Source organism: Puma concolor, chromosome E2 (assembly GCF_028749965.1).
Source record: "Puma concolor isolate L17-30 chromosome E2, mPumCon1.1.hap2, whole genome shotgun sequence".
In the NCBI taxonomy this organism is placed as follows: Eukaryota; Metazoa; Chordata; class Mammalia; order Carnivora; family Felidae; genus Puma; species Puma concolor.
Window position 1 is genome coordinate 14,297,509 of NC_141681.1, and position 12,229 is coordinate 14,309,737.

The 12,229-nt window shown below is 41.2% G+C and overlaps 1 protein-coding gene across 7 annotated transcripts in view; it reads right to left on the reverse strand.

Annotated features, from left to right (window-relative positions):
• Positions 1 to 12,229, reverse strand: part of HYDIN (HYDIN axonemal central pair apparatus protein) — a 442,685-nt gene that overhangs the window by 197,476 nt on the left and 232,980 nt on the right. For all 7 annotated transcript variants that reach the window (XM_086688949.1, XM_086688948.1, XM_086688951.1 and 4 more), the window contains 3 exons: positions 10,648 to 10,783; positions 7,649 to 7,813; positions 5,421 to 5,573 (listed from right to left, as the gene is read on the reverse strand). In XM_086688949.1, coding sequence (XP_086545075.1) covers positions 5,421 to 5,573; positions 7,649 to 7,813; positions 10,648 to 10,783 — 454 coding nt within the window. The remainder of the gene's footprint in view (positions 1 to 5,420; positions 5,574 to 7,648; positions 7,814 to 10,647; positions 10,784 to 12,229) is intronic.

The window sequence follows — 12,229 nt, forward strand, 5'->3', positions numbered from 1 at the left end:
TCATGATGTGAGAAGAGGGATAGATGGGAACTTCCTGAATGTGACATAGGTATTTATCAAAAATCCGTGGAAGATATTAGCTTAAAGTGAAACATATGAAGCTTATTCATTAAAGTCAGGGATAAGACAGAGATGCTCACTCAAACTTACTTTACTTTTCAATATTACATTGAGGACCCTATCTAATGTGATAAGCCAAGAATAAGAAGCAAGGTGTAAGGACTGGAAAGGAAGTCTGCACATGAGGGTTTACCAACAATTAGAACTAATTCACAGATGTGTAGCAAGATTGAAGACTGATATAGACGGATACACATAATTCAACAGAGTTCCTATACATGGTTAACATCTAATTAGAAGGTACCATTCACAGGAAGAAACTCAGAAGAGATGACAAAGGATGAATAAGCCTTTACTAAAGGACATAAAAGGAACCCTAATAGATATCCAGACTAATTATAGCAGTATAGCTCTAGTATTCATTTTATAGTCATGCAAATTTGGACAACTTATTCATCATCCCTGTGCCTCACACCCATGCAGTCAAGTCCTTGAGATTATATAAAATAATACACATGAAAAACTTAGAACAGTACTTGGTACATAATAATGTTAGCTATTACTGTTATCATTAAGCTCCACCATTTAAGACACCAGGGATATTGAATCGGGGATAGATAAATGGAATACAACAAAAAGCTATTTAAAAGCTGAGAAAAAGCTCATTCTCTCTTCTCTTCACACACACATTATGGGATATGATATCTTTTTTTTAAGTTTATTTATTTATTTTGAGAGAGAGCCAGAGGGAGAGGGAGAGAGAGATCCCAAGTAGGCTCTGCACTGAAAGCACGGAACCCAATGTGGGGCTCAATCTCATGAACCACAAGATCGTGACTTGAGCTGAATACAAGAGTTGGATGCTCAACCGACTGAGTCACCCAGGCGCCCCTGGGGTGTGATATCTTAATAATCATCTATCAAAAAGCCTTGGACAATTAGTCTGTCCATTAGAAATCTCTCTAGCACTAATTCCCTACTACATTAAGTTCCCCAAAGGAGGACGAAATTCTAGATCCATTATGACCTTCAGGTATTTCAGGATGGTGTAATATATAAGGTATATCTATAGATTTTAACAAACCAGTTGTCACAAGTTAAAAATTAGATCCCCAGGGATACCTGGGTGGCTCAGTTGGTTGAGCAGCTGACTCCTGATTTCAGTTCAAGTCATGATCCCAGGGTCGTGGGATTGAACCCTGTGTTGGGCTCTGTGCTGAGTGTGGAGCCTGCTTGAGATGCTCTCTCTCTCTCTCTCTCTCTCTCTCTCTCTCTCTCTCCCTCTGCCCTTCTCCCCAGCTTGTGCATGCTCACTCAGTCTATCTCTCTCAAAACAAACAAACAAACAAACAAACAAACAAATAAACAAACAAGCTCTCCAGAATGGCTACAATTCCACTATGTCCTAAAATGGACAGGGTCCAGCACCAACAGTCTCCCTGGATATGAAATGCCTGCCAATCTCCTTCTGAGTTTTTCTATTTATTTTGCTAAAATAGGTCATAATTTTGTATTTAAACTCTTCCAAGAGCTATGGTAGTGAAGAACTTCTACACACATTTAAATATGTGAACTGAATATTTTGCCACTTAGATGTTTTTTATGCCAATTTATTTAACCTGTCTGTGCCTCTGTTTCTACCTCCTTAAAATGGGCACTATAACATATTTCTCTCAGAGAGTTATGATAAGTGAAATACTGAACATAAAGTGGCAAATAGAACAAAATAAACATTAGTTATAATTAATTCCATCATACCATCATCATCATATGTCCAAGCCTGCTGCTAGGTGCTAGGAGTTCAAAGCGGAGACCCTTGTCATTTGCAGGAGACAAACAAGGAGCACACAAACAAGGAAATATAGAAAGGGCATCCCTACTTAAACAAGGGAATACCCCAATGGCTTAGGGTCTGAAGGAGATGTGAAAGCCCAAAGATTCCCGGGATGCTGTATCACCGTGAATGGCTCTGGCAAGTGACCAACAAAATAAATGTTTAAAAGGAACCATGCTTGACTCAGGCATCAGAATTCTTGTTTCCTGGATCTTAGAAACTCTAAAGGTCTAACTAAAATGGTCTCTCCCACAGATCACAGAGGCCGAAGGCCCCCGCGAAATGCTTTAGCACCAGCTGAATCCCAAGGTGTCACTAACATCTGTATGCAAGTTCTCAAGTTAACAGTTCCCCTAGGTTGAACGGGTTCCAAATGTTTCCAGATAAGTGCTGAGCAATGCGTTTTCTCTGTCTAGCAAGGGGCACCCATGAAAAGAAGGACTCTCTATCTTCTAGCCCAGGGCTGAGGTCCTATCATATTCTTGCCCTCTTTTGTGCTGTCACCCAAGGAGTGCTGTGTGTATGAGCCGAGCCCATACACTCTTGCCCAAACAGCCTTCCTCTGCTCTGCTCTCACATTCTGATGTTTTTTAATCCTCCAAACTGGAGGTGACTTACTCTGTTGTTTTGAGACCTTCAGCTTAAATCCAAATAAATCAGCCACGGGGAACCTTTAGGGGAGTCTGGTATTTCCGGCATTCCAGAGCAAAGGAGACTTACTGCTCCAGGTCACAGAACAGTCTGCTTTTACTGATCAACTTTTTTGTTTTGTTTTTTTATACTTTACTGAAACAGAAAAAATAAAATCTTCACTGTCTTCACTCCCTATTATACTAAGAAATTTCAGGCTTTTTAATCATTTTTTTGGTACAGCATTTCTTTCTCTTTTTTTGTTAAATGTATGTTTGTTGTTTGTTTGTTTGTTTGTTTGTTTATTTATTTATTTATTTTGAGAGAGAGAGAGAGAACAAGAGAGAGGGCAAAAGAGTAGGGAAGGGGCAGAGAGAGAGGGAGAAAGAATCGCAAGCAGGCTCCATTCTGTTAGCGCAGAGCCCGAAGCAGGGCTTGATCTCACAAAGTGTGAGATCACGAATTGAGCCAAAGTCAAGAAGTCAAGAGCCAGATGCTTGACCGACTGAGGTGCCCCCAGCATTTATTTCTGAGAAATTCAAGATCAATCTAAATGTCGTTTATCTTCCCAACAGAACGGTGAAGGTGGGCTTCCAGCTTCCCATCCCCTGACCCTCCAGCTGATAACAAGCATGCTTCTTGCCCAGGGAGAAGCTAATCACAGGGGTTGCCGAGATGTGCAGGCCATGCACAGGGCTGAGTGTGACAAAGGCTCAAGGCTGAGGTTAAGCGGGTGCAGCATGTGGTGAGAGCAGCATGCGGTGAGAGCTGACATTCACCATTCACTGACAGCCAAAAGAGGAGAGATGATAACCCCTCCTGTCAGGGCATCCAGCGGGAAAAGAGAACTTTCAGACCTGAATTCATAGTAATAACAGAAGAAATGAAGAATGTACCGTTGCTCTGCTTTTTTCTGAGTGAGAAATTAAATGCAACAAATATGTGACCACCGCTAACCTGGGTACTGAGCTCTAGGCTTAGATGGAGAAAAAATAACTATTAATTGAAACTTTTCCTAATGCCTGGGAATTTCTGTGAGAATGAATTTGCAGTTTCAGTACTGTACATCAAGTTGAAATTTCTTCCCACTGTAGTTAACTTTCAAGTTAGTGTCATTCAATTCCTATAATATTAACACATATAGTGTTTATTGACTAGGATATCCCTCAAAACTCCAGCTGAAATATGAAAGGAGTTTAATCTTCACCCATGAGAATTACAGTTGAAGTACCTCTATGCTGCAAGGACAACCAACTCAATAAACACCAGTTTTCCAGAAAAGGATTGCAGGAAAAACACATTCTACAGCAGACCACTAATATCACACGTTTGGCTCCTTGGAACTGGAGCTTGCTGTTTTAAGATGATATTAAAGAATCAAAAGATGGAATCATGAAGCCTTCGTGGAAAAGAGGGTCTCATTTTAACAACCAGCCGGGTCATTCAATATGTAAAGTATATCAGTAAAAAACAACAGAACCTTGATGTGCTTTTTTGGTTCTTAAAATGTATCTAAGGGTAACATAAAAAGTGAAATCTGGAGTTATCTGAAAATGAGCAGGTCGGTGGTTGCTCCACTGGTACCTAAGCATTCTTGTCGTCTCTGTCCTTTTTCAGCTTCTGTAATCTGCCAGCACCCTCCTGAGCCACCTCTCATTGTCCTTGACAACTCGGCTGCCTCTCTGTCTCTCCACTGTGAACCCTGCATGTACACAACTACACGGAGAGCAGCACTTTCTGGGCAACACCCCATGTTTTCCAGCAAGCACATCAACTAACTCACTGGATAAAGACTAGCAAAGAGGTCTTTTCTGTAGGTTTTTAAAGTATCATTAAACATTATTCTCCACACAAGATCCATAAGGCACTGGGACAAGCGTGGAGTTGTGTCCGAACCTCAGGCTAAAAAGAGCAGTGACTGCACAGGAAATGGCTGCCTTTATGAGGAGTAATGACAAATGATAATAAAAAGGAATAATGATCATGATAAATGAATGCTAATTGGGACCAATGACTCTGAGGAGCTGCCACATGTCAGCAGAAAACTGTGATCCTGTTCCTTCTAATAGTGACTTTGAGAAAATTAATAATTGATTTTTCAGAACTATCTGACACATGCTGAAACCTTAGTGTTCATTCAAATGTCAATAATTTGGGGATAGGAGAAGGGCTGTGCTATTTAAAAAATTATATTTAAATCAAAAAATCTTCTAAAACCAAACATATTTTCAATTGCTGACTAGAAATCCCTACATTCTGCAAAAATTGGTATTATCTCTGTTAAAAAATGAGCTTATAGGAGGCTAGCAGATCTAAATATCATTATAAAATACAGAGACACAAGACAGACTCATTTCTAGGACTATTATATATCTATTTTTGTATTTATCTTTGTTTTGCTGTTTTCTTTAATTTCTACTTTCGGCGAATATTATCTTGCTGTATTTCAAACATCCTTATAAGCTATGTCAAAATACTGCTTTTTAAAAGGAAGAGAGAATAAGCATACTAACATATTTGTGGCCAAAATTGTTCAAATTCAAGATAAAAAGGCATTTTCAGTTACAGAGACATTTAAAAGGTGTTTTCTGGAGGTGAAAGGCTAGGCTTAGGTACAGTTCAGTGAGAAGATCTTTGAAGCATCTTCCCAAAACTAGAGTAGATATATTGATTACCAAACTATATACATATTGTGTTTCTTAGTCAACAAAAGGATTATAATAAAGAGCAATTGGGGATGAAAATGACATAATTTAATGCAAGTGAACCACATACATCTCTAGTCCTGCTGATCCATTTCTTTCAAAGTCATATTGCAAAAATAGGACCACTGCCTATAAGATAGAGACAAAACTGTAATTTCATCATATGATGGCCCAGCCATCTACTTACTCACCATGCGTGCCTGAAATAACGCGGGGATGAAGGACTGGTTAGATAGGTTGAGAATCCTCAAGGAGTCCTTCAGGACGTAGATATTGCCAAAATCAACTTGAGTGGGATGTACATAGATAACTGGGCCTTCTCCGATGCTCTTTAAGTGACATACCTGTGTTCCACACAAGAGAAGGAACATGAAGATAGCTGAAAACAGCTGGCTTCAAAGATCACTTGAAACAGAAGATTCTGGCCATCTCTTTTATAAAGAGCAGGGGCACAAAAGGGTGCTTATGAGATCTGTCATTCTTTATCCCTGTACTCTGTGGTCAGAGTGACCCAGAGATGGCCATGCTGGTCAGACCCGTGAATCCAGCCTGGAATTCCTCCCCAAGAAGGATGATTGGCTTCCCTGGTCAGCCCAAGTCGTACACTGTGGCGAAATGAGAAAAATGGTCCTCTACATGCCAGCCAGCACACCAGCCTCGAGAACACTCAGAGTGGGCTTAAGGACTGACACTTCAGAGTCAGAAGTGGCTGGATGGAGCCCCCATTCTATTGCTTACTAGTGGCACAACAGGACTGCCCATTGCACACAGCTGTGGAGGTTCGGGACTGAAATCCACCTTGCTCTGTTCCCCCAGCCCTGTGCCTTCATCCAGGCATTGTGTCTGTCTGAGGAAGGGGGACTTTCTTCTTTCATGAAGTGCCACCTGCTCAGCAAGCAACCTTTCCATGGGCTGCATCTGTGCATGGAAGGTGGCTGGACCGGTGGCACCTTTTGGGTTGGGCTGACTCTGTGATGTTGCTTTCTAAGTCAGGTGGCTTATCTATGGCATCTTACGTGGAAGAGATAAAAGCAGAATATATTCTCCTCTCTAAGCATTCAGAATGTCTAGGGATTCATTGCCTGTTGGGGAACCTCCTTCAAGATTCAAGATTCACCCTTTGATTCAGCCCAGGCAGCAGACAGCTTTCCGTGTCTCCTTCTTCCCACACTTGGAGAGAGGTCACTTCTCAAAGCTTCAGTAGGTTAATTTGAGCTATGAGTCCAGTCAATATACAGGAAAGATCCAGTGAGCAGTGACTGAAACCACTCTCAGAGTCCACATGCAGCAAGCGAGTGATAGTCAGTTTTGTACCAGGAACAACTGAGGAGGATGTTAAACACACAGATCTGCTCTCCCCTCAGAGATTCTGATTTAATAGGACTGGAAAGGGGCCAGGCATGTCTGTGTGTGTGAGAAACTCCTGATAGGAGTTTAAGAACAACTGCTATTGACAAGAAAATTCCATAAACATACATATATATATATATGTATATGTAATACCATATATATGTGTGTGTGTGCATGTGTGTATATATATATACACACACACAAGGTATTATTCAGCCATAAAAAAGAATGAAATCTTACCATATGTGACAACATGGATGGATCTATTGCTGTAGACAAGAAAATTCCATATATATATATATATATATATATATATATATATATATATATATATATATATAATACCATAAATGGAATACCATACATAGCCATAAAAAGGAATGCAATCTTGCCATTTGTGACAACATGGATGGATCTAGAGAGTATAATACTAAGCAAAATAAGTCAGTCAGTCAAAGACAAATACTATACAATTTCATTCATATGTGGATTTAAGAAATAAAAAAAAACAAAGGGAAAAGAAAGAGACAAACCAAAAAACAGACTCTTAACTATGGAGAAAAAACAGATGGTTACCAGAGGAGAGGTGGGGGGTGAGGGGAGAAATGGTGAAATAGGTGAAGGGATTAAGAGTGCACTTATGATGAGCAAGGAGTAATATATAGATTTGTTGAATCACTGCATTGTACACCTGAAACTCATATGACACTATATGTTAACTATATTGGAATTAAAATTTTTTTAATGAAAAAAATGTTAAATAAAATAAAACTTTTTTAAATAAAAAAATTATTTAACACATAAAAAGTAAATTGTAGAAAAATTAAAAATTAAAAAATAAATAAAATAGAATGAATAAGGAATTAAAAAGAACAAATGCTGTAAAACAGCACTACTTCTCAATGGATCTGAAGATAAGTTCCCGAAGTAACACAACACTAGTACTTTGCCACTGCAGAGTGAAAATGTACAATTCTAGAATTGTGAGAAAGCAGAGGATATGTATGCAGACATGGAATATGCAAAATATACAGCAATTTTAAACGTAAGTCTGAAAACTGGCTCTCACCATAGGGGGGTCCGGGCTCCCAAAGGTTGAGATGTAAACTATGGACCTATATTCCCCAGTGACCTGGGTCTCCAGGGCCAGAGGTATGTGAATGGTGCTGTGTGGGGGGATGACTCCACATGGGGTGGGACTGGAGAGTAACACGGCCGGCATGTCTTCATGTACCTGGTGGGAGAGACAAGCTGGAAGGATAAGCAAGCCCCTGGCAAGGCACAAAATAAATAGCATATTAGATTATTCTGAAACAGGTGTTGCCCCAAGTCCATGCAGGTTCTTTAGGAGGATGTCATCATTCAGGCAAGTAAATGGGGATCAGCACCTCAATTCTGCTAAAGGGAAGCAGGGTGTGCAGAAGGCCCCAATCCAAAGTGCACAACCCAGCAAGATGCAGAAATTATTCACAGTGTGAATTAGTTCATGGGAACAGCTTCCCATGGCCAAATTCCTTCACCTGGCCCTCCACGTCCTCCACCACCTGGTCCCTTTACGCTCTGTCAACAGGGACCATCGGATTTTCCTGAACACGTGATACTGCTTCCTACTTCCAACACTCTGGAATGCCCTCTCCCTTCAATGGACCTGCACATTTATCCTGAATACCCACAGGTATCCTTCGTGCTCTAGAGTAAGGGTGTTTCCTCTGTCCCTAGGGGGCATCCTACAGTCCTTCTCCATAGCATGTACTATCTGTGTCCATCTGTTCCATGGGCTGTCAACTTCCTGGGGCATGACCTGGGCCTCTGCTGGCGCGATTGCTGCCCAACACATATGCTCACTACATGTTTTTTAAATGGCAAAATAGGTAGGTGAATGAATGAATGTTATCCAGTGTTTACCAATGTATGTCCTTTAGAACCTTGCTCTGCAGCATATTACTAGCTTTTTTTTTAATGTTTTTATTTTATTTTATTATTTTATTTTTGAGACAGAGAGAGACAGAGCATGAGCAGGGGAGGGGCAGAGAGAGAGGGAGGCACAGAATCTGAAGCAGGCTCCAGGCTCTGAGTTGTCAGCACAGAGCCTGATGTGGGGCTCAAACTCACGGACTGTGAGATCGTGACGTGAACTGAAGTCGGACGCTTAACCCACTGAGCCACCCAGGCGCCCCTATATTACTCGCTTTTATGGAACAACAGCAACAAATAAAACTTTAGCTAGATGGGGGTGCTTGGGTGACTCAGTCGGTTGAGCATCTGACTCTTGATTTCAGCTCCGGTCACAATCTCATGGTCTGTGAGATTGAGCCCCATGTCAGTCTCTATGTTAGCAGCCAGAAGCCTGCTTGGGATTCTTCCTCTCTGTCCCTCCCTTGCTCACGTGTGTGGCTCTCTCTCTCTCAAAAATAAATAAATAAACATTAAAAAAAATCTTAAAAAAAATCTCATGACCAAATAAGTTTGGGTAATTCTGGGAAACCTTAGCTGTTGGAGAAAGACAGAACATACAGATTTCACCTGTCCAGGGACCCCCATGGTCTTCGTACACCTGGGCTGGCCTAACATGGCCTAATCTAACGCATCTTGCCTACGTAGCAATGCTCTGCCCAGCCTTACTGGAACCTGAAGCAAAAGGGAAAATCAGCTGATTCTGCCTTTATCTATTATCTTGATTTTTTTTAATGAACTATTTTGCATTAATTTTGATTTTTAAAATGTGACATAAAAATGTGATTTATCTTGATTCCTAAGTTTTTTGGCTCCCCCCGCCAACCAAATTCTGTGCTCATGGCAAGTGCCTCACCCGTTTCCAAGCCCGCCTGTGCAGAAAAAGCTTCCTTATTACCCCAGATGTAAGTAAACTGTGCTCTAAGTTCTTGAGATGATCATACAATACTCAAGGCTAGCCTGTTCCATTGTTGATCGTCTAAAAGTTAGAAAAGTTGCCTCCCATCAACCCAACGCTTGGTTTCTGGTTTTGTCTCAGAGAAGCCCATACAATAGTTCTAATTTTCTCTTCTATATAATAGCCCTTTGAAGGGAAGGGTGGCTATTTCATCCTAGTTAAGGCTTTCCTGTTCCCAATTAAACACTGTGCTCCTCATATAACTTGGATTTCCAGATGATGTTGATTGCCATTCTGGTTACTTCACATGTGATTTTTTTTTCTCATGTTTCCATCAAAAAAATACAGTGTCAATATCTGAAGACAAAACCTGGCACTGCCTTGAGCAGTAGCTATCTCCTTCCTTTAGCTGATCACAGTGTTTCTCTCATACACCCTAACCCGCCTTGGTTCTGAGGCCTCCATACTGGTCTTTGAACACATTTTGAAACTGTAGTCAGATAAAACCCCCATCTGACTTGTTTTTGGGATTTTTTTTTTTTTGGCATGAATTTTTATTAGAGTACTGTCCTTATAGAACAATAGAGTTTTAAACCCAAATGCATTCTTGGTAAATTGCATCCTATTAGTGACCTTCCATTACTTTAGTCTATGAAGATCTTTTTGACTCTTTAACCCATATGTGCTTAATTGCTCAGTGCCCCACCTAGCTGGGTGTAGTGGCACGTGGACAGATGAATTCATAAAACATTAGAAGGCAACTTCATTTTTTCTTTTTGTAGTGTCTCTAGCCTTCTAGTTCAACAAGTCCACTTATAAATACTGCATTACTGTACTTTAGCGATGCTGTTAAAGTCACAGCCATAGCCATAAATGAAAACTCTTAGCTCTGCCTCATTTCCCACGACTGATTAATTCATAGGCAATTATTTGTAGGTGAGACTTCTGCATGTTGGCTTAATTGACCCTTGCCTTTCTTTATCAAAGGCAATTTCCCTGGGAAATTAAGAACTGTTTACACCTGCAGCTGCTCGATCATGCAGGTGGCAATCCAGCTGTGGCTTTATGACCCCATGCCCGTTTTATCCCAGGGTTCAAAATCAGAATTACAGAAGGTCATGTGTTCAGGAATATGGCTCTTTAGAAGGATTTCTCTTTCTCATTGAGGGAATCCAACTGAAGAAAAATCAACACTGAAAAAGGATAAAGTAAGTCACCTGAGGTAGAACCTCATAGCATCCTGGGAGGTCATCGTGATTGACAAGCTGGACCGTTTTCTCATAGGGGTACTTCAGGAAGCAGCGCCCAAAGTCCACCTCTGTGTTCACCATGTGGAGGGTAGGTACAATACACCTGCTCAAAGGAAAGACCCATTAAAGAATTCAAAAGGATAGAGAGCTTGTTTACAGATGGAGAATGCAGAGTCCCAAGTTAAACACATTTGTCACTGTCACATGGTTTTTTTTTCTAATAACTACATTAATCATTTTTAAATCTTCTCTCCTGTCATTCCTATCCCTTAGCCCCCAGTCACCACTGTTTAATCAAAAAAGGGCTAGAAGCAAGACTCCTTAAACAGCGGTCTTCCATGAGTAATGACTAACATTTCCATTGTTTTTCATATTTGGCTTTCTTTTACCAAGGCGCTCCCACAGTGTAAGTTCCTTAGGGTAGTGGAACTGTTTCCAAGGCAAATAGGGCCAATGCTACCAGCATGGGGTCCTAACTAGCTGTGACACTCTGGACCAGTCAGAGTCCCCCGAGGACGAGCTACAGTTTGCACCATCTAAATTATGGTAATAATTCTAATTCCTAGGCAGAACAGCTGTCTTGGATCAGGCTTGGGCAGCTGCTCAACCCAGAAATGGCACCGTGACAGTGGTGCTCAATGTGAAGGTGGGTGTGGTAGGGGAGGGGAGGCAGAGTGGGGTGCAGGGGAGGAGGAGTTGAAGCCCTGTGTGTGCAGTTGGTCTATCATGAGGTTATCTGTGTTTCATTTTGTGTCTACATCTCAAAGTCTTCCCTGCCTTGCTGCACTGTCACAATATACTGTCGTGGTGAGGAGCACTGGCGTCTGAATCAGAGACAGGCTCAAAGAGTGACCTTAACAAATACAACCTTGAGCAAGTTGCTTTCCCTACCGGAGTTGCATTTTGCTCCTAGGTAAAATGAAGGCAATTCTAGGGATTGACATTAGCATAATTAACTCCGAGTGTTGTGGGAAATACAGGAGCTAACGTGAGAGAAGAGCACAGCACAGTGCCTACTGCACTGAGCGAGAGCTCAGTCAGAGATGATTAACCTGTGGTAGAGGGCACTGCGAGCTGTCACGGCTGGCTCTCTGCAAGTTCTGAAAGCAATTCTTTTGTTGAGGGTCTTCAAGCAGTTCCTACCGATTACACCAAAAATAATGACATGAAAGTGAGTCTTGTTAACCCAAAATTTGAGGTTTAGCACGGGATGAGTGTTCATTTTTAGCTAGAATGGAAGCTGTCAGTTGACCCGATGACTTGCATAAAGCTAACCCTTCACTACCTGAAACACTGTGGCTGATAGGACTTAGAGTAAGTATTTCACTTGGGTCACACACAGAGTACACATGGTAGGAAACTCATAACCTCTTAGGACTCTGTTGTTGTTGTTTTCTTTAACTCAGGGTTTCCCATTGACAGCTGCAGGGAAAGGGGGCTGAAAAGGGGAAAGTATCAGAATCAACCCACCCAGAAAAGAAATGCAAGCCTAGACAAAAAAGCTAAACCTGGGTATAGAAAGGACCAGATGAAAGAGCTTTTGCTGTTT